General features: G+C 42.1%; 1 protein-coding gene across 1 annotated transcript; it reads left to right on the forward strand.

Moving 5' to 3' along the window:
• Window positions 1–237: 237 nt before the first annotated feature.
• LOC139570641 (protein FAM83H-like) lies at window positions 238–27,217 on the forward strand. The gene is made up of 6 exons (XM_071392692.1): window positions 238–406; window positions 4,830–5,293; window positions 20,017–20,181; window positions 22,192–22,316; window positions 22,595–26,915; window positions 27,076–27,217. Exons 2-6 carry the CDS (start codon window positions 4,850–4,852, stop codon window positions 27,085–27,087), a joined length of 5,067 nt encoding a protein of 1,688 aa, XP_071248793.1. The 5' UTR covers window positions 238–406; window positions 4,830–4,849; the 3' UTR covers window positions 27,088–27,217.

Raw genomic sequence — 27,217 nt, forward strand, 5'->3', positions numbered from 1 at the left:
AATGTACTCCACTTTCCTATTATATCCGAGTGTGGAAGGCTGAGGGCTGATATATCCGTGCTACAAAATAACAGTATTTTTTTTGTTGAACATTTGCAGTTGCAATCTGTAAAGTTGAGGCGGGGCAGAAGTCGTCAGCAATATGTGAGACGGGCGTTTTTCTCATTTATGCAACTCTTCCGTTCTCCCTAACATGCTTCAAGCAAGCATGAAAATAAACAGGTTCTGTCGGAGTAGGTGATAAAGCCAAGCAGCACGCTCTTTTTGACGAGTCCAGCACGGACTAGGAATGCGATACAGTCTCATTGGAGAATAAGTTTCGAGAGAAGGACTAAATAGTAACAAACAGCCTAAACTGAAACCATGGACGTATTCAATTCACGAAGAATCTCAGTTGAGCCATAAAGTGAGTTCTCAAATTGTTTCAGTAAACATATGGGAAGATAATGTGTAACATTTCTCTCTTGGTTGATATTTAGGCTCTACTCTTTTTTAAATCAACATATAGATTTGTTCGTGGGATTTGTTTTGGGGATTTATACCTACTTTATTCAAACACCAAAATAGCAAGGTTATTTTGATGAGCTGAGAAACATAATTGTCCCCGAAGTTATAGATATTTCCTAGAAAAACTATTATGTTAAGTGTATGTTTGTTAATAGTCTCATTATCCTCAGCATTTTTGCATTATGTTGGGCTTTTGAGTACTGTATTTCCACAGAGTTTCTAAACCCAGAGGCGCAACATCGCTAAACTTCCGGGAACGCTTGCGAAACAGACCAAACAGAACAGGACGGTGTTTGAGAAGTCAATCAGAGAAGTGAAAAATTATTCCTTAGTTGTTAATTTTGTCGTAATCTAAAGGCACAACCTAGATTCTTAAGTAGTTGAACATGTTGTTATTCAAACCTGAAAGTTACCTATATGGAATGAGTGCCTTTGACGGCCTGCACATGCGCAGTTCGGCGCGAGACGACTTTTAGATCCGAAGACGTGTTTCTACGCATGAGCTTTGCTAGCCAATGTCGCCATGACATCGCCTACAAGCGTGATCAGGGATTTCTATTGGAGAAGCAGTTTTAGCCTATCTTCTTCACACTGTATAGTCTTTGGTATTTCTGTCTTTTCATGTCAGCCTGCCTAAATATGAACTTGCAAATGGAGTAAGAATTGACTGTTGTTCCAGGGGGAGGAGCCACTCCATAAGCCTTTTTACCCTGTGGCATATATCCCCCTTTCCACTTTGTTTTAGTGTTGGGTTACACAGGGACATGCACAAGAGAATATGAATATGTAAATGGTGACATATTTTGTTTAAGGCTGATTTTGCAAATACGGGCGCTTTTGGATGTTAAATATTTTAGAAAATGAAAACTCTTGAAACTGCTTTTTATCTATCTGAATATTTTCATCACTCTGTCTGGAAACAAGATCTAATAGTGGCTGAGACCATACTACATTTCCGAATTTTATCAGTTTCCCCAAATACCCGAGGGGAAATGTCATTACCACCACGTTATAAAATGTGCTATCTTAGTTGAAAAGAAAATCACAGAAATTGTGCTTAAGGTATTTAAGGTATTTTATAAAACATTTCTCATGATTAAAAAAAAAAGTTTTTTAAATTATATGTATTCATCATTGTCATGTCTAAATGTCCATATATGCATTGATGATACTCAGAAACATGTATTTACCACATCAAAATCGTATTATCTTAAGAACAAGCATAAGGTTCACCTATTGGAAAAATCATCAATATCAATTGTAATTTAATTCACCGTTTCCTCAAAAATATGTTCCGTGATGGTAATGACTTAGCATTGTGGTAATCACAAATTACATTTCATATAAAACAACTGATGAAAAATACATTCTAATGTCACAGTTGTGCATGTTTAATTTTATTGTATGTTTCCCAAGTTTGTTCTTCAAATTGCATGTGAAGTCTTCCAGTAGAGTTTGAAGGGTACCGTACACCTTCTCCTTTACAGTCAAATGGACATTAAACTTCTCTTTTGTTCCATCTTTTGTTTTTTTTTCTCACTATTCTGCCTTGCATTCTACTCAAACCACCATGTTTGTCGTCCACCATCAAAAGCGAAAGTCTGCAGCTCTTTCTCTTTGCAGAGGGCACTCTCGATACATGCACTATTTGGTCATCTTCTCGCAACACAAAGACCCAACCAATTCTTAAATGTTGCTGCTTTTAACCACTCTGTGATATAACAACTTGTCTGCCATGAACTGAAGGTTAGCATGTGTCTTACACCGGCATGTCTCCCTGTCTTTCACTGATGGATTGACAATCCAAAAGGGACATCTTTTGGTGAACTCTGTGTATGACAGCTTGACCTCTGATAATTCTAACTTCTGATGGAGTTTTGCCAGTGTGTCGTTCAGTTATCGCTTCTGCATTTTATTCTTGCGTCTTGTCAATCTTTCTCTTTTTCCTGTTGATGCTCGATTGTTATCATCACATTCAAAGAGCATTTTTATTTCACCTTCTATTGCTGGGCTAATTGCATTCAAATGTTTCTTTCTTGAGTACTGCAGACAGGCTGGCCGTTTGTTGTTTCCACACGTTGTCTTCGCAGAGAATCCAAATTCTATGTGGCCCATTTTCACCATGGAATACTTTTTAGTAATTTCCCAGCCAAAACCTTGGATATCACTTGTTGGTCTTTTGCACTCTGTTGCGTCTGATATTTATCTCGCATCTCTGATATGATGGTGTTATGTTATTCTTCTCAGATTCTGTGGCTTTGACCGCATTTGGTGTTTTTGTTCTGAGAGAATCCAAAATACGGATCTTCTCTGACAATCTATCATATATTTCTTGTAATACTTTCTCATTTTTCTTTCCCGTGGCCTCCAACTTCATATTTGCCATACATAGATCTCTGTAGACTTTGGATCTGTTTTTTTTCCACCTTCCTACGGCCTCTCTGTCTTGGGGTTTCCGAGTTTAAATAGGAGGGGGAATTGGGTGCCATTTGAGGGGCAGGTAGGTCATCATTCTGTAGCTGTAAGACTTCAGGTGAGTGATGTGGTGTGTTCCTTGACATGTATGACTCCATAACCACTCATTTCTGGATAGTTGATCTTCTGTTTCTTTGGTTTATTTTCCATTTCTCCCCCCCCCTTTTTCTCACTGGGAAAGTTGTGAGATGGGTTTCAGTTCACCACTTTCTTTTCTCTTGAGGTATCTTTTTGTTTCTTATGATACTCTTGGTATCTTATAGGATTTTGTTAATACATGTCATTGTCCTCTCCTTGGTCGATTTAAGGTGGTATCTTATATTAAAGTAAAAATAATAATAATTAAAGTCAGTAATAACCATAGAAAATCACATAAATAGACATGAAAATCACGCAATCATCCTAACATAATACAAAATGTAATGGTCTTATTTAGCAAATAAGTGTTCAATTTCAACTTAACCATGATCATATGTAATTTATGTTTCTTTTCAGGTCTTAAGGTAAGTAAAAATGTATGAACTAATACATTTTGTCATTACCACCACATTCTGTCCTTTGCATCACAGTTCATTATGTGGTGGTAATAACGTGTGGTGGGAATGACATTTTTACAGTATTTGGTCATAAATTGCAGGGATTCTAGTATGCTAAATCCAGTTGAACAGCTAGCATATAATGTATCCTAAATACACATAATTAAAACATTTTTTTTTTTAAATCTAACATAATTTGATGACATTATAGCCTATTTGGTAATGACGTACAATATTATCTTCTCAAGTCATATTTACCTTTATTTTTCTATAATTTCCCGGCATCAAAATTTGAACCTCCCTCCATGACATCATCCATGTGCTCCACTGTCACTATTCATATCCATGGTAACAAGTACACAAACTTAAAAAAAAACATTTGTCACGGCCGTTTAAAGGAGAGGACCAAGGTGCAGCGTGGTGAGCATACAGTTTCTTTATTTAAATCAAAATGACCCCGAACAAAACAATAAACATTACAAAAACAAACCGTGAAGCTCAAAGGCTATGTGCCCTAAACAAAGTCAACTTCCCACAAAGAACGGTGGGGGAAAAAAGCTATCTTTTTTCTCTGATTGTGAATCAAGGCCTGCATACGGTTCCCAATCAGAGACAACGATAGACAGCTGTCCCTGATTGAGAACCATACCCGGCCAAAACATAGAAATAGAAAATCATAGAAACACAAAACATAGAATGCCCACCCCAACTCACGCCCTGACCAAACCAAAATAGAGACATAAAAAGGATCTCTAAGGTCAGGGCGTGACAACGTTGTTATCATGTAATTTGCTTGTCATGGTGGCAATAACACAACACGTAGAGACGACTGTATTTTGTGTAAAAAACAAACAAACAAATGGCTTATGCACATCTAATATTTATATTGTGTACATTTATTTGCCTCTTTTTAAAAACAGGTGCATTAAATATTTTCTAATTATCAAGACTTTTGTAAGTGTAATACATAGTAGAATGTCAAAAGTCTGGGTGTAAGACAGGACAAACCTGTGCAAAACAGTGAAATCCAGACATGAAAGGCTTTAGAAAATAAAACAAACGAAAAACATTGAAATTTGGAACAAAAAGTTTACGATTATTTTAGTCTCTACTTAATGAATGTGATTTTTTGTTGTTGTTTGAAATTAACATTTTATTTTACAAATCTAACCCTGAGACACAAAAAGGCCCGCATTTGCAAAATCACCCATAAATAAGCAGAATTGTTCATAGCCTACACATCTGCCACGATATAACTTTGTTTCCATCCCTCCTCACTACCAAGTTCTCATATTGTGTGTACCCTCTCAGGTTCTCTCTCAGGAATCAGTATGGCGCACCGCTCTCAGTGTTCCTCAGCCGGGGATAACCCCCTGGACCCCAAATACCTGCCTTCCCACTTCCGCGAGGAGTACCGGCTGGCCATTGACGCACTTGTGGAGGATGACTTGGAGGGCTATTATCAATTCCTCCAGAGTGCGGATGTGGTGGACTTCCTCTCCAGACAGGAAATTGAGCACATTAGGTGCACAGTGCAAATTCCGTACCAGAGCACTCAGCCAGAGCTCCCGTATGTAGAGTCTGAGGGAGATGGCTCTTCAGACACATACTGGCCTGTGCGCTCTGACTTGGATGCACCTGGTCTTGACCTTGGCTGGCCCCAACAGCATCACTTCATAGGCCCCACCGAGGTCACCACGCTGGTTAACCCCTCTGAGCCAGATATGCCCAGTATCAAGGCGCAGGCTCGTCGACTTATCAAGAATGCTCAACAAGTATGTCGATCAGCTCCATATTATACTAACTATACTAACTGATTCTGTTGGGCAATATGTTGTGTAACAGAAAGGATATGCAATAGTATAATAGTAAATGTAGAATTAGGGGCATAGTCGGTTTTTGAACATGAGGGGGGGCCCAATTTAGGCGGGGTGTGGGGGTCCTCCCCTAGATTTTTTTAGCAAATGTAAAATAATTTTCCTGCATTGTAAAGGCCCAATGCAGCTGTTTTTGATCTCAATATCAAATAATTTCTGGTTAACAATTAAGTGCCTTACTGTAATAGTTTTCCATTAAAGTGGTCAAAAAGAAAATAATGTTTTGTTGCAAAAAACTCTTTCTCAAGCAAGAATGTCACTAGGACAGTCTGGGAGTGGTCTGAGTGGGGGGGGATCAAAGTGGTGCATTAACCACAGTGTAAATCAATCCACCAGAGCAGAAGGGTCTAATGGGAGGGAAAAATAACCTATAACCTCCACCAACGCAAAACATGCTGAATTAAAACATCCTGTGTTAATTTTAATTTCAACCAGCAACTATCAGGAAATAACAGTTGAAATGACAAGCTGTTATACAATATGATACAAAATTTGATATGATACAGAGTTTTGGCTGCACTGGGCCTTTAACAAGGTTTGCCATTACTCATGGCTTCTCTGGAAGGTTTGTAGAAAACATAGTAAAAGAAAGGAAATAAAACATTTAGTGGAGTTTTAAGAACAATGTAGGAAATATAATGGTTGGCTTGCCACTTTATATACAGAAAATATTCAAACATTAAAAAAACTTGTTTGTTTTTTGAGGTGCACATGAAGATTACTATTCAAATATCCTCTGTTGGTGAATATTCTCAACATGTACAAATATTTTTGGGGCAGATACCTTGTACCAATCTGTCTGTACTGGTTTTATCCATAACAAGGCCCAGGCGTAAAACGAGCCTTGGTAAGTCTTGTCTGAGACAGAAAGGTCAAGAGCCTATCTTCTGCTTCTGTAGCGTGAAGCAGCTTGATATACAAGTACCCCCCTGGACAGGACAGTAGTCTGTTGCAGGGCCTTACCCCTAATTCAACTCCTTAATGCTGAGTGTCAAGCAGAGGGGCATCAGGTCCAATTCTCAACTGGGCATCGAACCCCCAACCTTTCAATCTCAGGGTGGACTTTTTAACCACAAGGCCAAGGCAGTTATTTCAAAATATTATCTTTTATCTGGTTTTAGACATTCAATAAGAGATGCACCAATGTGGATATTGCAGGCCGATACCGATATACTACAATTTTTTTCTAGCACAGATAGAAACTGTAACAAATGTATGTTCATAAGGCTAATAAGAAAATATGTGAAATAATTTGATTACATTTTTTTACTTGCATCACAAAGTGACTAAAATGCATTCAAAATGTTTTGCAAAGTTCCCGAAAACATCAGGGAAGATCATCAGGTAGGAATTGTGTGTCTAGAAAATAAGATCTGCATTGCTTTCAATTGCGGTTATGTCACTGTCCCTTCTAATGAGACGTGCAAGGCTTATGAGCATCGTAGAAGGAAACAGAATACATGTGTTCCTGTGAGTTGTAACTTTCAGTGATGGGGTCATAATAGCTTATAGCTCTAAAAGTTAGAGCTAAAAAGTATTTTCCCCCTTTCTGATTACATTTTTTTTTTGCATATTTTTCTGCTGAATGTTATCAGATCTTACTTACTATATACTTATTTCATCTATTGAATTAACAAAGTTATGCAACACCCAATTCCCCTTGTGTGAAAAATGTATTGCCCCCTTACACTCAATAACTGGTTGTGCCACCTTTAGCTGCAATGACTGCAACCAAATGCTTCCTGTAGTTGTTGATCGAGTCAAATCAAATTGTATTGGTCACATACGCGTGTTTAGCAGATGTTATTGCGGGTGTAGCGAAATGCTTGTGCTTCTAGTTCCTTCTAGTGCAACAATATCTAACAAGTAATATCAAACAACTTCACAACAAATACCTAATACACACAAATCTAAGTAAAGGAATGGAATTAAGAATATATAAATATATGGATGAGTAATGTCAGAGCGGCATAGACTAAGATACAGTAGATAGTATAGAATACAGTATATACATATGAGATGAGTAGTGCAAGATATGTAAATATTATTAAAGTGACATTATTAAAGTGACTAGTGTTCCATTTATTAAGTGGCCAATGATTTCAAGTCTGTGTATGTAGGCAGCAGCCTCTCTGTGCTAGTGATGGCTATTTAACAGTCTGATGACCTTGAGATAGAAGCTGTTTTTCAGTCTCTCGGTCCCAGATTTGATGCACCTGTACTGACCTCGCCTTCTGGAGGCAGTGGCTCGAGTGGTTGTTGTCCTTGATGATCTTTTTGGCCTTCCTGTGACATCTGGTGCTGTAGGTGTTCTGGAGGGCAGGTGATGCCCCCAGTGATGCGTTGTGCAGACCTCACCACCCTCTGGAGAGCCTTGCAGTTGCGGGCGGTGCAGTTGCCGTACCAGACGGTGATGCAGCCCAACAGGATGCTCTCAATTGTGCATCTGTAAAAGTTTGTGAGGGTTTTGGGTGAAAAGCCACATTTCTTCAGCCTCCTGAGGTTGAAGAGGCGCTGTTGCGCTTCCTTCACCAAACTGTCTGTGTGGGTGTACCATTTCAGTTTATCAGTGATATGTACGCCAAGGAACTTAAAACTTTCGACCTTCTCCACTGCTGTCCCGTCGATGTGGATAGGGGGGTGCACCCTCTACTCTTTCTGGAAGTCCACGATCATATCCTTTGTTTTGTTGATGTTGAGTGTGAGGTTATTTTTCTGACACCACACTCCCAGACCCCTCACCTCCTCCCTGTGGGCTGTCTCGTCGTTGTTGGTAATCAAGCCTACTACTGTTGTGTCGTCTGCAAACTTGATGATTGAGTTGGAGGCGTGCATGGGTGAACAGGGAGTATAGGAGGGGGCTGAGCACGCACCCTTGTGGGGCCCCAGTGTTGAGGATCAGCGAAGTGGAGATGTTGTTTCCTACCTTCACCACCTGGGGGCGGCCCGTCAGGAAGTCTAGAACCTAATTGCACAGGGCGGAGTTCAGACCCAGGGCCTCAAGCTTAATGCTTAAGCTTAAGCATGGAGGGTACTATGGTGTCGAATGCTGAGCTATAGTCAATGAACAGCATTCTTACATGTGTGTTCCTCTTGTCCAGATGGGATACAGCAGTGTGCAATGTGATGGCGATTGCATCGTCTGTGGACCTATTGGGGCGGTAAGCAAATTGAAGTGGGTCTAGGGTGACAGGTAAGGTGGAGGTGATATGATCCTTGACTCTCAAAGCACTTCATGATGACAGAAGTGAGTGCTACGGGGTGATAGTCATTTAGTTCAGTTACCTTTGCATTCTTGGGTACAGGAACAATGGTGGCCATCTTGAAGCAAGTGGGGACAGCAGACTGCTTCAGTGTTACTTGCCTCGAAGCGAGCATAGAAGTAATTTAGCTCATCTGGTAGGCTCGTGTCATTGGGCAGCTCGTAACTGTGCTTCCCTTTGTAGTCTGTAATAGTTTGCAAGCCCTGCCACATCCGACGAACGTCGGAGCCGGTGTAGTACGATTCAATCTGAGTCCTGCATTGACGCTTTGCCTGTTTGATGGTTCATCGGAGGGAATAGCAGGATATCTTATAAGCTTCCGGGTTAGAGTCCCGCTCCTTGAAAGCAACAGCTCTACCCTTTAGCTCAGTGCGGATGTTGCCTGTAATCCATGGCTTCTGGTTGGAGTATGTATGTATGGTCACTGTGGGGATGACGTCATCGATGCACTTATTGATGAAGCCAGTGACTGATGTGTTGTACACCTCAATGCCATCGGAAGAATCCCAGAACATATTCCAGTCTGTGCTAGCAAAACAGTCCTGTAGCTTAGCATCTGCTTCATCTGACCACTTTCTTATTGACCGAGTCACTGGTGCTTCCTGCTTTAGTTTTTGCGTGTAAGCAGGAATCAGGAGGATAGAATTATGGTCAGATTTGACAAATGGAGGGCGAGGGAGAGCTTTGTATGCATCTCTGTGTGTGGAGTAAAGGTGGTCTAGAGTTTTCCCCCTCTGGTTGCACATTTAACATGCTGGTAGAAATTAGATGAAACGGATTTTAGTTTTTCTAAAATAAATCCCTTTAATGCAGGAAATTATGGCCGAATACAGCGCATTGAGTGCGGTCTTAGTGCCAGCATCGGTTTGTGGTGGTATGTAGACAGCTACAAAAAATATAGATGAAAACTCTCGTGTAAATAGTGTGGTCTACAGCTTTTCATCAGATTTGTTTGTTTTTGTTTAATTTAACTAGGCAAGACAGTTAAGAACACATTCTTATTTACAATGACGGCCTACCCCAGCCAAACCCAGACGGGGCTGGGCCAATTGTGCGCCGCCCTATGAGACTCCCAATCACGGCCGGATGTGATACAGCCTGGATTCGAACCAGGGACTGTAGTGACGCCTCTTGCACTCAGGAGATGTCGTCGTTCAGCCATGACTCTGTGAAACATAAGATATTACAGTTGTTAATAAAAAATGTAAAAAACATTTATTTAACCTTCATTTAACTAGGCAAGTCAGTTAAGAACAAACTTATTTACAATGATGGCCTACCAAAAGGCAAAAGTCTTCCTGCAGTGACGGGGGCTGGGATTAAAAATAAAACAAATAAATAACATATAAATATAGTACAAAACACACATCACGACAAGAGAGACAACACAACACGACATAAAGAGAGACCTAAGACAACAACATAGCAAGGCAGCAACCAATGAAAACACAGCATGGTAACAACACAACATGACAACAACATGGTAGCCGCACAAAAAATTATTAGGCACAGACAACAGCACAAAGGACAAGAAGGCGGAGACAACAATACATCCCGCAAAGCCGCCACAACTCTCAGTAAGAGTGTCCATGATTGAGTCTTTGAAGATCGAGATAAAACTGTCCAGTTTGAGTGTTTGTTGCAGCTTGTTCCAGTCGCTAGCTGTGGCGAACTGAAAAGAGGAGCGACCCAGGGATGTGTGTGCTTTGGGGACATTTAACAGAATGTGACTGGCAGAATGGGTGTTGCATGTGGAGGATGAGGGCTGCAGTACATACTGTATCTCAGGGGGAGTGAGGCCTTAGAAGGTTTTATAAATAAGCATAAACCAGTGGGTCTTGCGACGGGTATACAGAGATGACCAGTTTACAGAGGAGTATAGAGTGCAGTGATGTGCCATAGAAGGAGCAGTGGTGGCAAATCTGATGGCCGAATGGTAAAGAACATCTAGCCATTCGAGAGCATCCTTACCTGCCGATCAATAAATTACATCTCTGTAATCTAGCATGGATAGGATGTTCATCTGAATCAGGGTTAGTTTGGCAGCTGGGGTGAAAGAAGAGCGATTACGATAGAGGAAACCAAGTCTAGAATTAACTTTAGCCTGCAGCTTTGATACAGTTGAAGTCGGAAGTTTACATACACTTAGGTTGGAGTCATTAAAACTCGTTTTTCAACCACTCCACAAATTTCTTGTTAAGCAAGTAGGTTAGGACATCTACTTTGTGCATGACACAAGTCATTCTTCCAACAATTGTTTACAGACAGATTATTTCACTTATAATTCACTGTATCACAATTCCAGTGGGTCAGAAGTTTACATACACTAAGTTGATTGTGCCTTTAAACAGCTTGGAAAATTCCAGAAAATTATGTCATGGCTTTAGAAGCTTCTGATAGGCTAATTGACAAAATTTGAGTCAATTGGAGGTGTACCTGTGAGTGTATTTCAAGGCCTACCTTCAAACTCAGTGCTTCTTTGCTTGACATCATGGAAAAATCAAAAGAAATCAGCCAAGAAAATTGTAAACCACAAGTCTGGTTCATCCTTGGGAGCAATTTCCAAACACATGAAGGTACCACGTTCATCTGTACAAACAATAGTACGCAAGTATAAACACCATGGGACCAGGCAGCCGTCATACCGCTCAGGAAGAGCTCAGGAAGAGCTCTCAGACTCATTCTGTTTCCTGGAGATTAACGTACTTTGGTGCGAAAAGTGCAAATCAATCCCAGAACAACAGCAAACGACCTTGTGAAGATGCTGGAGGAAACAGGTACAAAATTATCTATATCCACAGTAAAACGAGTCCTATATCGTCATAACCTGAAAGGCCGCTCAGCAAGGAAGAAGCCACTGCTCCAAAACAGCCATAAATAAGCCAGACTACGGTTTGCAACTGCACATGGGTACAAAGACCATACTTTTTGGAGAAATGTCCTCTGGTCTGCTGAAACAAAAATAGAACTGTTTGGCCATAATGACCATCGTTATGTTTGGAGGAAAAAGGGGGATGCTTGCAAGCCGAAGAACAACATCCCAACCGTGAAGCACGGGAGTGGCAGCATCATGTTGTGGGGGTGCTTTGCTGCAGGAGGGACTGGTGCACTTCACAAAATAGATGGCATCATGAGGCAGGAAAATTATGTGGATATATTGAAGCAAAATCTCAAGACATCAGTCAGGAAGTTAAAGCTTGGTCGCAAATGGGTCTTGGGACAATGACCCCAAGCATACTTCCAAAGTTGTGGCAAAATGGCTTAAGGACAACAAAGTCAAAGTATTGGAGTGGCCACCACAAAGCACTGACCTCCAGCCTATAGTACATTTGTGGGCAGAACTGAAAAAGCGTGTGCGAGCAAGGAGGCCTACAAACCTTACTCAGTTACACCAGCTCTGTCAGGAGGAATGTGCCAAAATTCACCCAACTTATTGTGGGAAGCTTGTGGAAGGCTACCCAAAACATTTGACCCAAGTTAAACAATTTAAAGCCAATGCTACCAAATACTAATTGAGTGTATGTAAACTTCTGACCCACTGGGAATGTGATGAAAGAAATAAAAGCTGAAATAAATCATTCTCTCTACTATTATTCTGACATTTCACATTCTTAAAATAAAGTGGTGATCCTAACTGACCTAAGACAGGGAATTTTTACTAGGATTAAATGTCAGCAATTGTGAAAAACTGAGTTTAAATGTATTTGGCTAAGGTGTATGTAAACTTCCGACTTCAACTGTATGTGCTGAGAGAAGGACAGTGTACCGTTTAGCCATACTCCCAAGTACTTGTATAAGGTGACTACCTCAAGCTCTAAACCCTCAAAGGTAGTAATCACACCTGTGGGGAGAGGGGCCTCCTTCTTACCAAACCACATGACCTTTGTTTTGGAGATGCTCAGAACAAGTTTAAGGGTAAAGAAAGCTTGTTGGACACTAAGAAAGCTTTGTTGTAGAGCATTGGGAAGATCCGGGGAGCGGCCAGCTGTGTAAAAGACTGTATCATCTGTATATAAATGGATGAGAGTGCTTCCTACTACCTGAGCTATGTTGTTGATGTAAATTGAGAAGAGCGTGGGGCCTAGGATTGAGCCTTGGGTTACTCCCTGGTGAAAGGCAGTGACTGAGACAGCAGATTTTCTGACTTTATACACTACACTCTTTGAGAGAGGTAGTTAGCAAACCAGGTCAAAGGCCCCTCATAGACACCAATACTCCTTAGCCGGCCCACAAAAATGGAATGGTCTACCGTTTCAAAAGCTTTGGCCAAGTCAATAAAAACAGCAGCACAACATTGCTTAGAATCAAGGGCAATAGTGACATCATTGAGGACCTTTAAGGTGGCAGTGACACATCCATAACCTGAGCGGACACCAGATTGCATACCAGAGAGAATACTATAGACATCAAGAAAGCCAATCTGTTGATTATTGGCTTTCTTTTTAAGTTTTTCCAACACTTTTGATAATATGGGCAAAATAGAAATTGGCCTATAAACAGTTAGGACCAACTTGATCTCCCCCTTTAAATAAAAGACGAACCGTAGCTGCCTTCCAAGCAATGGGAACCTCCCCAGAATGGAGAGACAGGTTAAAAAGGTCGGAGAAAGGCTTGGCGATGATAGGGGCAGCAACCTTAAAGAAGAAAGGGTCTAAACCATCTGCAGATGGTTTTTTGGGGTCAAGTTTCAGGAGCTCCTTTAGCACCTCGGACTCAGTGACTGCCTGCAGGGAGAAACTTTGTAGCGGAGCAGGGGAAAAGAGGGAGAAGCATCGGGGATAGTCGCATTAGAAGGGGTGGGAGATGAGGAAATGTTTGACGGGCAAGGAGGCATGGCTTAGTCAAATAGGAATCCTGACTTAATGAAGTGGTGATTAAAGAGCTCAGCCATGTGCTTCTTGTCAGTAACAACCACATCATCAACATGGGCAGCTGTGAGGAGAAGGGTTTATTATCCAGGTCTTTAACTGTTTTCCAGAACGTCTTGGGGTTAGACCCACAGAGAGAGAACTGCTCCTTAAAGTAAGTAACTTTGGCCTTCCGGATAGCCTTAGTGCACTTATTTCTCATTTGCCTGAACAAGAGCCAGTCAGCCTGAGTATGCATGTGCCGAGCCTTTCGCCAAATGCAATTCTTGAGGTGGAGTAACTCTGCAAGATCACCGTTAACAATACCACTGAAAATATCAAAAAAGAGGGGATCAAGCTGATTCTATACCATTTTACAGAGGCCAGATCATGAAGGAAGGCTTGCTCATTAAAGTTTTTTGCAAGTGTCTATAACAAATCAGGACAGGTTTTTTCACTGAGCAGCCATTACGAACACAGGCTGTAAAACAGTGATCACTGAGGTCATTACAGAAAACGCCAGACTGATACCTACCAGGATTATTTGTGAGGATAACATCAAGGAGAGTAGCCTTTTCTGGGTGGTTGGAGTCATACCTTGTCGGATTGGCAATAATCTGAGGAAGATTTAGGGAGTCCCATTGCTTTAGGACTTGGTCAGGTGGGTTAAGCATGTCCCAGTTTAGGTCACCTAGCAGGACAAATTCACATCTTAGTGTAAGGGGTCAGGAGAGAGCTTAAGGCAGGTAGGGTACAGGCTGGTGCTGATGGAGGACGGTAGCACCCAGCAACAGTCAACAAAGAGCTATTTGAAAGTTTAATGCTTAAAACCAGCAAATCAAATTGTTTGGGGACAGACTTGGTGGAGACAACCGAGCACTGAAGGTGATCCTTGGTAAAGATTGCCACTCCCCCACCTTTGGAAGATCTGTCTTGCTGAAAAAGGTTATAACCAGAAAGGTTAACATCAGTATTTATAATACTCTTCCTTAACCATGTCTCACTAATGACCAACACATCTGGATTTGAGCTGTGAACCCACACTTTCAATTTATTATTTTTAGGTAATAAGCTTATGGTGTTAACGTGCAGAAAACCCAGGCTTTTACGAGAGTAGAAATCAGTTAATGTCTCATTGGTAGGATATACGTGATCGTAGTTCGTCTATTTTATTATCGATTGATTGTACGTTGGCTAATAGGACCGATGGTAAAGGTATATTACCCTTTTGGCGACGGATCCTAACAAGGCACCCAGATCTTCGTCCACGATACCTCTGTCTCTTTCTCCTGTGAATGACGGGGATGAGGGCCTTGTCGGGCGTCTGAAGTAAATCCTCCCCGCCCTACTCATTGAAGAAAAAGTATTCTTCCAGTATGGGGTGAGTAATCGCTGTCCTGTTATCTAAAAGCTATTTTCGGTCATAAGACACAGTGGCAGAAACATTATGTACAAAATAACTTACAAATAACGCGAAAAAACATACACAATAGAAAAATTGGTTACGGGATCGTAAAACGGCGGCCATCTCCTTCGGCGCCATTGTCAAAAGATTTCCAGTTTGCATAAAGTTCAGTGAAGTTCTTGAGGGCTGTCGTGGTATCGGCTAGAGGGGGGATATGCACGGCTGTGACAATAACCGAAGAGAATTCTCATGGGAGATAACAGGGTCGGCATTTGATTACAAGGTATTCTAGGTCGGGTGAACAAAAGGACTTGAGTTCCTGTATATTATTACAATTACACCAGGAGTCGTTAGACATGGCACATACACCCCCGCCCTTCCTCTTCCCAGAGAGATGTTTATTCCTGTCAGTGCAATGAACTGAGAAACCAGATGGCTGGCCCGACTCCGACAGTATATCCCGAGAGAGACATGTTTCCGTGAAACAGAGTATGTTACAATCCCTGATGTCTCTCTTGAAAGAAACCCTTGCCCTGATCTCATCAACTTTGTTATCCAGGGACTGAACATTAGCGGTGGGTGGTGTGCGCACCTCCTAAGTCTAACTAGAAGACCGCTCCGAATTCTTCTTCTCCACCGGCGTTGTTTTGGGTCGGCCTCTGGAATCAGTTAATTTGCCCTGGGTGGTGCAAACAAAGGACCCGCTTCGGGAAAGTCATATTCCTGGTTGTAATGCTGGTAGTTTTGGTGAGTTACCGCCGCTCTGATATCCAATAGTTCTTCCCGGCTGTATGTAATAACACACAACATTTTCTGGGCTAACAATGTAATAAATAATACATTAAAAACAAAATACTGCGAAGTTTCCTAAGAACTAGAAGCGAGGCAGCCCTCTCAGTCTCTCACATCACTGTGGAGGAATTTATGTCCACTCTTGCATGCAGAACTGCTTTAACTTGCCGATATTTGTGGATTTTCAAGCAGGAACTGCTCGTTTCAAGTCCTGCCACAACATCTCAACTGAGATAGGTCTGGACTTTGACTAGGCCAGTGGTTCCCAAACTTTTTGTAGTCCTGTACCCCTTCAAACATTCAACCTCCAGCTGCGTAACCCCTCTAGCACCAGGGTCAGCACACTCTCAAATGTTGTTTTTTGCCATCATTATAAGCCTGCCACACACACACTATACAATACATTTATTAAACATTAGAATGAGTGTGAGTTTTTGTCACAACCCGGCTCGTGGGAAGTGACAAAGAGCTCTTATAGAACCAGGGCACAAATAATAATAATCAATAATTTTGCTCTTTATTTAAACATCTTACATATAAAATTTGTTAATTAAAAATGGTGAATAACTCACCACAGGTTAATGAGAAGGGTATGCTTGAAAGGATGCACATAACTCTGCAATGTTGGGTTGTATTGGAGAGAGTCTCAGTCTTAAATCATTTTCCACACACAGTCTGTGCCTGTATTTCGTTTTCATGCTAGTGAGGGCCGAGAATCTACTCTCACATAGGTACGTGGTTGCAAAGGGCATCAGTGTCTTAACAGCAATTTGCCAAGGCAGGATACTCTGAGCGCAGCCCAATCCAGAAATCTGGCAGTGGCTTCTGATTCAATTACATTTTCACAGAATCTCTTGTTCAGATATCGGTAAGTGGACTGGAGGCAGGGCATGAAAGGGATAACGAATCCAGTTGTTTGTGTCATCCATTTCGGGAAAGTACCTGCGTAATTGCACACCCAACTCACTCAGGTGCACCGCTATATCACCTTTGACATTGTCCATAAGCTTGAGTTCATTTGCACACAAAGAAATCATACAATGATGGGAAGACCTGTGTGTTGTCCTTGTTATGCAGACAGAGAAGAGCTCCAACTTCTTAATCATAGCCTCAATTTTGTCTCACACATTGAATATATTTGCCGAGAGTCCCTGAAATCTTAGATTCAGATCATTCAGGCGAGAAAAAACATCACCCAGATAGGCCAGTCATGTGAGAAACTCGTCACCATGCAAGCGATCAGACAAGTGAAAATTATGGTCAGTAAAGAAAACTTTAAGCTTGTCTCTCAATAAAACCATGCGTGTCAATACTTTGCTAACCAGCGCACTTCTGTATGTTGTGAAAACGTTACATGGTCGCTGCCCATATCATTGCATAGTGCAGAAAATACACGAGAGTTCAGGGGCCTTGCTTTAACAAAGTTAACCATTTTCACTGTAGTGTCCAAAACGTCTTTCAATCTGTCAGGCATTCCCTTGGCAGCAAGAGCCTCTCGTGGGTGCTGCAGTGTACCCAAGTGGCGTCGGGAGCAACTGCTTGCACGTGCGTTACAACTCCACTATGTCTCCCTGTCATGGCTTTTGCGCCATCAGTGCAGATACCAACACATCTTGACCACCAAAGTCCATTTGATGTCACAAAGCTGTCCAGTACTTTAAAAATATCCTCTCCTGTTGTCCTGGTTTCCAGTGATTTGCAGAAGAGGATGTCTTCCTTTATTGACCCCCTATAAATGTAACGGACATATACCAGGAGCTGTGCCAGGCCCGCCACGTCTTTTGACTCATACAGCTGTAACACATAGAATTCACTAGCTTGTATGCAAAGCAGTATCTGTTTCAAAACATCTCGTGCCATGTCACTGATGCTTCGTGAAACAGTGTTGTTTGATGAAGGCATTGTCTGTATAGTTTTTTGGGCCTTTTCCCCCAGCATTGTCCCAGCCATATCCGCGGCAGCAGGAAGAATCAAGTCCTCCACAATAGTATGGGGCTTGCCTGTCCTAGCTACTCGGTAGCTCACCATATAAGTTGCTTCTAGCCCCTTCTTATTAATGGTATCTGTTGCTTTTACATATGTCTTACTACTCAAAAGTCGTCTTAATTGTCGCCCAAAAACTCCTGTGGCTTATTTTTGTTTAATTACATTTTTATGTCTGCGAAAAAGGGAAGGTTTCATCGAGTTGTGAGATAGAACTTTTGCACATAGACTACCGTTCAAAAGTTTGGCGCCACTTAGAAATGCCCTTGTTTTTGAAAGAAAAGCTAATTTTTGGTCCATTAAAATAACATAAAATTGATCAGAAATACAGTGTAGACAGTGATGGTTGCTGATAATGGGCCTCTGTACACCTACAGTATGTAGATATTCCATAAAAAATCTGCCATTTCCAGCTGCAATAGTCATTTACCACATTAATAATGTCTACAACAGTGTAGATTTTTAAATACAATATTAAATACAGATTTTCTATCAATTTTATGTTATTTTAATGGACAAAAAAATTGCTTTTCTTTCAAAAACAAGGACGTTTCTAAGTGACCCCAATATTTTGAACGGTAGTGTAAATGAACCCCAAATCAATGTAGTTCTTATCATATTTGCACCTCTTCGATGGTCCAACGTCCCTGTCTGTTGTTCGGTGCTTTCCCGGGTAAGGGGGCAGTAGCTTTTCCGTGGCATCAGATTCACAACTGTCAGTGTACATGCTAGCTGGGCTAACAACAAATGTAGAATTACTGATGCTAGCATTGGATGTGCTCATGGAAGCAGAACAACTTGTGTTGTCGACAGTTGCAGGTGTAGTACTGCTGGTAGTAGCAGTACTACCAGTAGAGGTGGTATGTGTCTCTATGGACGCGGTTCTTACTAAATGGACTGTTTGAAAATGTGAATAATTCTTGTAGTTTTTTTTAAACAAATGTTATTTATTTTAAAATGTAAAAAAAAAAATATATATCACATTTTTATTTGGCGTACCCGCGACGGCATTGCGCGTACCCAAGTTTGGGAATACCTGGACTAGGCCATACCAAAACTTCAAATGTGTTGCTTTTTAGCCATTTTCATGTAGACTTGATTGTGAGTTTTTAATTATTGTCTTGCTGCATGACTCAGCTGCGCTTCAGCTTCAGCTTCAGCTCACAGATGGATGGCCTGGTCGTCCAGAGGCAGAAAAACATCCCCAAGCTCGACCGTTGGTATAAGGTTATTTAATTTTTAAAACACTTTTTACCCCAATTGGTTGTTACAATCTTGTCCCATCACTGCAACTCACATACGGACTTGGGAGAGGCGAAGGATGAGAGCCATGTGTCCTCTGAAACACGACCCTGCAAAGCCGCACTGTTTCTTGACACACTGCTCGGTTAACCCGGAAGCCAGCCACACCAATGTGTCAGAGGAAACACAGTCCAACTGGCGACCATGTCTGCGTGCATGCACCCAGCCCTCCACAGGAGTCGCTAGAGCGAGATGGAACAAGGACATCCCGGCCGGCTCAACCCTCCCCAAACCCGGACGACACTGGGCCAATTGTGCGCAACCTCCCAGTTGCAGCCAGCTGCGACACAGCCCGGGATTGAACCCGGATCTGTAGTGACGCCTCTAGCACTACAATGCAGTGCCTTAGACCGCTGCGCCACTCAGGAGGCCTGGTATAAGGTTCTTCGTGTGGAATGCAGTGTTTGGTTTTCACCAGGCATAATGGGACCCATGTCATCCAAAAAGTGATACTTTTGACTCATCTGTCCATAGAACATTCTTCCAAGAGTCTTAATGATCATCCAGGTGATTTCTTTTTTTTAGCACACTTGAGTCAACGTTTTGGACGAGATGGGTCCCATTATTTCTGGCGAAAACCAAACAGCAATGTGAGAGACTGATCAACAACTACAGGAAGCAAATGGTTATAGTCATTGTAGCTAAAGGTGGCACAGCCAGTTATTGTGTGTAAGAGGGCAATTACTTTTTCACCCAGTGGAATTGGGTGTTGTATAACTTTGTTAATTAAATAAATATTTATTTGATAATAAATATATATTTTAGTTATTTGTAATCTCAGGTTCCCTTTATCTAATATTAGGTTTTGGTTGAAGATCTGATAACATTCAGTATAATAAACTATGCAAAAATAGAGAAATAAATCAGAAAGGGGGCAAATACTTTTTCACGGTAGTGTATATGCCGACTACGCCTATGTGTAGAATAATTGCACAGCATGTTATGTGTGTATAATGCCTCACTATTGCATGCTTTAACATTTGAAACAAATGTAGGCCTAATCATAGCGTGCTCTGTTGTCCTCTCCAGGTGATTGCTGTGGTAATGGACACCTTTACAGATGTGGACATCTTCGCTGATATTCTGGATGCTGCCATGCGAAATGTTGCCGTGTATATCATTCTGGATGAACAGAATGCATACCACTTTACTACCATGGCTTCCAACTGCCGGGTCAATCTGGAGAGCATTCAAGTGAGTCTATGAAGTGGTGCAATATCTTGAATATATGTGCTGGAGTTTTTCAATTAAGACAAGTTTATAATTTTGTCTTTGATACTTGATGGATTTTCGGGCATTTTCCCTTATAAGGCTTTCCTCTGGAAGTTCATATTCAGTAAGGAACTTAAACGGAAAGGAAACTAGAGGTCAAAAAGTTGGACTCGTACCGAGAAGGACCTGGGGCTGTCCCACCCGGACCCGATATGCATAAATACATTTTTTAAATATAGATACCCATTCTGAACGGACCCGAGAACAGCTAGACCCGTTCCGTATAGACCTGGTTGAATCCAGACCCGGTCTGATCCGCAGTAAAGCAGCAGAAAAGTCATTTTTTAAAGCTCTTAGGGATCGGATCCCGCTAGAGGGTTCATATTCGACACCATCCGTTGTAATTGCAGAGCGCCAAATTCAAAATAAAAAATCGTAATATTAAACATTCATGGAAATACAAGTGTCTTACATCATTCAAAAGCTTAGATTCTTGGTAAGCGAACTGCGTTGTCCGATTTACAATAGGCTTTACAGTGAAAGCATAGCATTCGATTATCTGAGGACAGCGCCCCACATCAACATATTTTTCAAACCAGCACAGGCGTAAAAAAAAATCACAAATAGCGATAAAATAAATCACTTACCTTTGAAGATCTTCCTCTGTTTGCAATCCCAAGGGTCCCAGCTACACAAGCCTGAAACCTTGTATAAAGACTGTTGACATCTAGTGGAAGTCATAGGTACTGCAATCTGGGAGCTATTTATTTGTATATCCCATAGGCTTCCATTGAAAAGGCCTGTGAAAAGAAATGTACGGATGGATTTACCTCGGGGTTTCGCCTGCCATATCAGTTCTGTTATACTCACATACATTATTTCAACAGTATTAGAAACTTCAGAGTGTTTTCTATCTAATTCTACCAATTATATGCATATCCTAGCTTCTGGGCCTGAGTAACAGGCAGTTTACCTTGGGCACGTCAGACAGGCGGAAATTCAGGATACTGCCCCCAAGCCCTAAGACGTTTTTAAGCTCCTTTATTAACCAGAGCTGATAAAGCATGAGAAGAGGGAGAGAGGTGCAGGGGAGGGGCTGTACTGTGAGCGAGTGACACTGGAAGCAGGGAGAGACAAGAGACAGCAACCAACCAAGTCGACTTGTGCTATAGTAGATTAATAGCTTCAATAGCTGGGTTATTTATCATCAAATATGATTACATAGTACCTGTCTTGACTGCATCAAACCGGGAGAAGCTAGCTAACGTTAGCTAGCTAGGCTAATTGAGCCTGCAGTGCATGTGCTTTCTCATCCTACAGTTACAAATAACAACAATTCCATTCAGAATATTAAGTAGCAGCCTACCTGTTGGCTCTTGGTCATTGTAGCCTATTCTTCTTTAACTTTTAATTCCGTAATTTTAATTCCATCTTCCATTGATTAGATATCTCCTAACTTTTGCGAAACATGGAGACTCTATGACTGTGGCATATTGCCGCTTTGATGACTTATGATTGGCCAACAACAAGCGCCATGCACCATGCTCCACTCTCTTGAAAAGCAATAGCAGCAGTATGAGTGAGAAAAAAAAATCTCTCTCTCAACTGCAGCTGTCGCATTCAGAGCTGTGCGGGCCCTTCCAGACAAGTCAGTTAACATTGCACATACCTGAGACCCGTGGCAATCATATCAGATCCGACTCAGACCCGTGACATTATTTATAATTCTGGATCCGGACCCGCTCGGGTCCCAGATTGTGTCTTGGGTATTCGGGTACTTGTGGATCCGTGAAGACCAATAAAGGAAACCTGTAGGCTTGGGATATGAATAGCTCTTCCTCTCAACCGTGAACATGAAGACCCACTGCCTCCTCCCTCATTTGTTCCCATTCAATGAACAACAACTACTCAATTTCAATCATTATTCATGTGGAACCAATTCAGTTCTTTTTGGAGAACATCTAATGAGAACATCATGTTTTTATCTTGCAGTTCATGCGTGTCAGAACTGTGTCAGGCATCACCTATCGCTGTCGCTCTGGAAAGTCCTTCAAGGGTCAGATGCTGGATCGCTTCTTGCTGACAGACTGCAGGGCTGTCCTGAGTGGAAACTATAGGTGAGGGTTCAAAAATGAAGAATGTGGTACAAAGTGTTTTAAAATTGTACAAATGTTGCATGATTTCTCAAGCAGACCTGACATTAGTAATGTGGATTTAAGAAACTGTACATTAAGTTTCTCTTACACCTGTGTAGTAACATTATTGTTGCATTGTAATTTAGCAATTTCTTTGCATTTGCATAGTAATGGAGTAAGAGTTCCTTATTCCATTGTAATATGTATATTTTGCTACATTATGCTGTGTAATGAAATTCCATGAATCTCTCTGCCCACAGCTTCATGTGGTCTTTTGAGAAGATTCACCGTTGCATGGCTCACCTCTTTCTTGGACAGCTTGTGGCTACTTTTGATGAGGAGTTCCGGATCCTGTTTGCACAGTCCCAACCTTTGGTACCTGAAAATGTCCTTGTTCCAGTGCCAGACTACAGCAGTTTATCTGACAGCCAATACAGCACTGATAGGACACCATTGTTCAGAGATCCCAGAAAGTTCCTGCCCATCGAGAGCTCTCGTCCTAAAGAATGGGCTAGACATTCCTTTGATGATCAGAAAAGAATGCCCCCTGGAAGGCACGAGTACATCCACAGGTCACTAGATCAGGGTTCACTTGATATGTACAGAAACAAGTACTCCTCACAGCAATTTAGAATAGAGCAGCAGTATTTTATGGAGCAAGGTCACCCTATGATGCAGTCGAACACAATGGATTTTGCTGGCTCTAAAAGGCACAGTTATGCAGAGGGCACTTATGCCAGACACTCCTCCCCTCAATTCATGCAGCACCAAGCCATGCACAACTTTGAGGAGGGTATGGCAACCCAGAGCAGGAAGATACATAGGGAACAGCATCACTACCAGAGAACAGGGCCAGAGCCTGGTTATGGTAGCTACGATCAATTCAGTGACCAAGGGTACCCTCCGATGGATCAGTATTCTGAGTCTGGTTACCCACATGGAATAGAGATAGAGCCACCAGACAACTATGACCCTGTAGTGAATTATTTATCATCCTCGAAACTTGCTGTGGAGATGGGACATGGCTCAGACAAATTATCACATCCAGGAGAGGGTCCCTTTTGTCATTCAACCGCAAAAAGACTGAGCGTGGGCCATCCTTATGCCTGTCAGACCTCCCCAACACAACAAAACCTGTCTGAACAGAAGCAGTTTTTTGTTGGGTCTGGTTCGGACCGTAAAACACAGGATCCCAGTGCAAAGCAGGGAATGCGAGATTGGAGGATCAGCTCATACCTCAGTGCATATGATGATGCCGGAGAAGAAGACATTTCACAGCCTTTTGGAAATGACCCCTTTGAAGAGCCCCTTAATCCTTCACAAGGAATAATATTTGCTCCACTGGTATCAGATCCCAAGTTTAATGCCAAAGAGTTACCCAAGATTGCAGGGCTCAGGTTAAAGACCACACGCCCAGAACATTCAAGAACACCAGATATTATTGTTAGCATGGCAACAGATGAAGGCGACAAATCAGAGGACATGGATGTAAAAGAGCCCAAAAGAGAAGAGTCATTCCGTAGGAGGTTCAACCCTGCTATCCAAAGGACCTCAAGGCTAAGATCCTCACTAATCTTCAGCTCACAACTAGAACAGCATATCTCTCACGAACTGAACCTTACCTCAGGCCAACATTGCGAGGAAACTGCCAACGAGGAAGATGACCAATCTAGATTATCCTTGGCCGCTCAGATTTTGGGAAAACGAAGATCCATAGCAAGAGAACCTTTTGAATGGAGATGTAATAAGCCAGCAACAGTTGATAATTCAACCATAGAGTCTTTGAAATCTGAGGACATCACTACTGATGCCGGTGATAAGGAATTGCAAAATAATCCTCCTGTGGGCACCGACATGGCTTCTTCAAAGGAACAACCTAAACCTGACCATGAAGAAGAAAGCAAAATGGTACAATGTGCACATCCATCCAAATCTGCTCAAATTGAGCAACCCAAAACCATACAAACAGCACACCTGCCATCTTCATTGAGCAATACATTATATATAGATATGAATGATCCAGACAGTAGGTTCAAGTTTTTTAAAGAGTTGGCTGCCAAACGAAAAGCTGCAAAGGCTTCAGAGTCTGAGAGCAGCGCTGAAAAAGCTCCTCTAAATCCAGTGACTCCATTTGACTTGACAACAAAGGACGAAGTCACAAGTGTAGAACCTACTCTTCCAGTGGCTCCACTAAATCCAGCAGATACTTCCTCCAAAAAGCCATCTACATCAACAGAGGGACCTCTTAAACCAGAAGATGCATCAAACAAAAAGACAGCAACATCAACAGAGGCCCTACTTAATCCAGCAGATACTTCCACCAAAAAGCCATCTACATCAACAGAGGGACCTCTTAAACCAGAAGATGCATCAAACAAAAAGACAGCAACATCAACAGAGACCCCACCTAATACAGCAGATACTTCCACCAAAAAGACAGCTACATCAACACAGGCCTCTTCGGAAACACTGGAAACCTCACCAGTCTCACAGGAGAATAAAACATCCATGGCAACACATGGCTCATTACATCTTGATGTCAAAGACAAGGCTTCTAAAAATAAAGAACAGGAAGAACTTAATCTTCCCAAAAGTGACTCCAAAACATTCCTCGGGTGTAGATTATCTTGTGACGATGGGCTACTTAGAGTCGCTACGGATGCTGAGAAGATTGAGTTGAAGAACAGTCAGAACCAAAGTGTGTCTGAAGTTAACCCTAGAGATACAAGTGCATTTCTTGAGCACACCTCAAAAGAGCGTAGCTTTAACATCGCCCCAAAGGAGTTTAGTTTATATAAACAATCACCAAAGGAACCAAATTCTTCAAATCCTTCTTCAAAGGAGCTGAGCCCATCTCTTCCACTCACCCTAAAAGAAGTTAGCTCGTCGTTATCTCCGACATCAACGAGTTTCAGTTTAACTAATCTCACTTCATTTAAACATGCAGCAAAAGATTTGAGCTCAGCCCTTACCCCCACCCTTAATGAGTCCAGTTCATCTAACCCCCCGTCAAAGCAGCAATTACTATCCTCTAAACCAGTCACAGTAGAGTCCAACAAACCTCTGAGCCCCACCCAATCCGCATCAAGTGTCTCTTCTCATCCCATTCCATCGAAATCCAGCACCTCCGCTCATACCATCCCATTGCAATCAAGTCCCCCCATTATTCCTGGTCCAGTTGAGCCAGTTGTGTCTCCCAAGCCTGACAAAACTGATTCCAAGGAATCTCTTAGCCCTACCCCAATGCAATCTTGCTCGTCCTCAATCCCTGCCCCTGCAACAGAACTTAGCCTTCTGCCAAGCTCTACCCAAACAAAATCCAGTTCCTTACCTACATCCACCTTAGTTGGGTCCACTTCATCAACACCAATAGACTCTAACATCTCTCCCAATCCCTCCACAAAGGAGTCATTGTGTACAATTGCCACAACTGAGTTGAAGTCACCCTCTCCAAAGACCAACCCAATAAAATCCTACTCCTCTCCTAATCCTGGCCAAGATGAGTTTGTTTTATCCCCCAAACCCTCCAAAACAGCATCCAACTCCTCTCCAAAGCCCACCACAGCAGAGTTTAATGACTCTCCCAACTCCTCACTTCCATCGCCAAAGCATGTCACGGAACAAACCAACAAATCTCCCATCCTAACACCAACACAATCTAGTTCTTCTTCCAATCCAACAACAAGAGAACCCAACCCTTATCCTAACAACACCCCAATGGAACCAGGTGCATCTCCTGACCCCACCCCAACAGATTCAAGTGCATCTTCTAACCCTACCCAAACAAAATCACATTCCTCCCCTATGTCTGCGTCAGGTGGATCAGTTTTGTGCCCCATGTCTGGCCAAACAAAATCTATCACTTCTCCAAACCTCACCCCAACCGAATATTGCTCCTCTCCTAATCATACCCCAACTGAGTCTACCTCACCATTCAACCCTGTCCTTATAGAATCCAACCGATCAAGTAACTCAAACCCAACTCATTCCACTGCCTCTCATGACACTGTCCCAGCTCCATCCGTCATTGTGGATAACAGTAAGAAGGGCAAACTAAGTAACCTTATCAAGGAGCAAAAAGCTGGAAGTTCTCCTGCCGCTAAAGGTGACAAGAAAGCAGTTGACGCTGAGACAATGAGCAAAACTGCTCCTGGAGAATCTGCCTCCCATGGACCTCAGAGTCCTAATGAAACCAAAGAGAATGATAGCACTATGAAACCAGAGAGCCCTACAGATCAAACTAATCCCATATCACCCCCAGTGAAGCAAGCTAAAGTAAGCCAGTCCCACTACCATTCATCTACTGCCAATGTACTCTCAAGCAGCAACCTAAGAGATGACACAAAGCTCCTTTTAGGGCAGATTTCTGCTAACAGCCAAAGCCGGACAGAACTCACTACAGAATCTGCTGTCACTGATGATGCCAAACAGGATGAGGCTGACCGGGGTGTTAGTGGTAAGGAGGAAGCATCAGCCCAAGGACAGAGCAGAGGCCCGACTAGAACTTCTCAGGAGCGGGAGAAGCTACTTCAGAGAATCGAGAGCATGCGGAAGGAGAGGAAAATATACAGCCGCTTTGAGGTAAAGTACCATACTGTATCAATAGGCCAGTAGCAATTCACAAAATACAATTTTAAGGTACCTATTGTACCCACGGTTCCCACTGTATTGTGTTTTCACTCACACCTGCTTTCCTTCATGTGAGCTCATGTTTTCTGTTTATTATTCTGTATTTTGATAGATGGCGCCTTAACCAGGGATCGGAAGGATGAGTGAGTATGGGGAAAGACCATAGCTAATTCTCCTCTAAAACTTGTCCTTTAACTATCTCCATTCCCCAAAAGTCTAAAACCACAGGTCGGAGAGGCACAGCTAGCTAACCA

Source organism: Salvelinus alpinus, chromosome 3 (assembly GCF_045679555.1).
Source record: "Salvelinus alpinus chromosome 3, SLU_Salpinus.1, whole genome shotgun sequence".
NCBI lineage: Eukaryota > Metazoa > Chordata > Actinopteri > Salmoniformes > Salmonidae > Salvelinus > Salvelinus alpinus.

Coding starts and splice junctions, on each gene's coding strand:
- LOC139570641 (XM_071392692.1), top strand. CDS start 4,850: ATGGCGCACCGCTCTCAGTGTTCCTCAGCCGGGGATAACCCCCTGGAC. Junction 5,294..20,016: donor TTATCAAGAATGCTCAACAA/GTATGTCGATCA, acceptor TGTCCTCTCCAG/GTGATTGCTGTGGTAATGGA. Junction 22,317..22,594: donor GTCCTGAGTGGAAACTATAG/GTGAGGGTTCAA, acceptor CTCTGCCCACAG/CTTCATGTGGTCTTTTGAGA.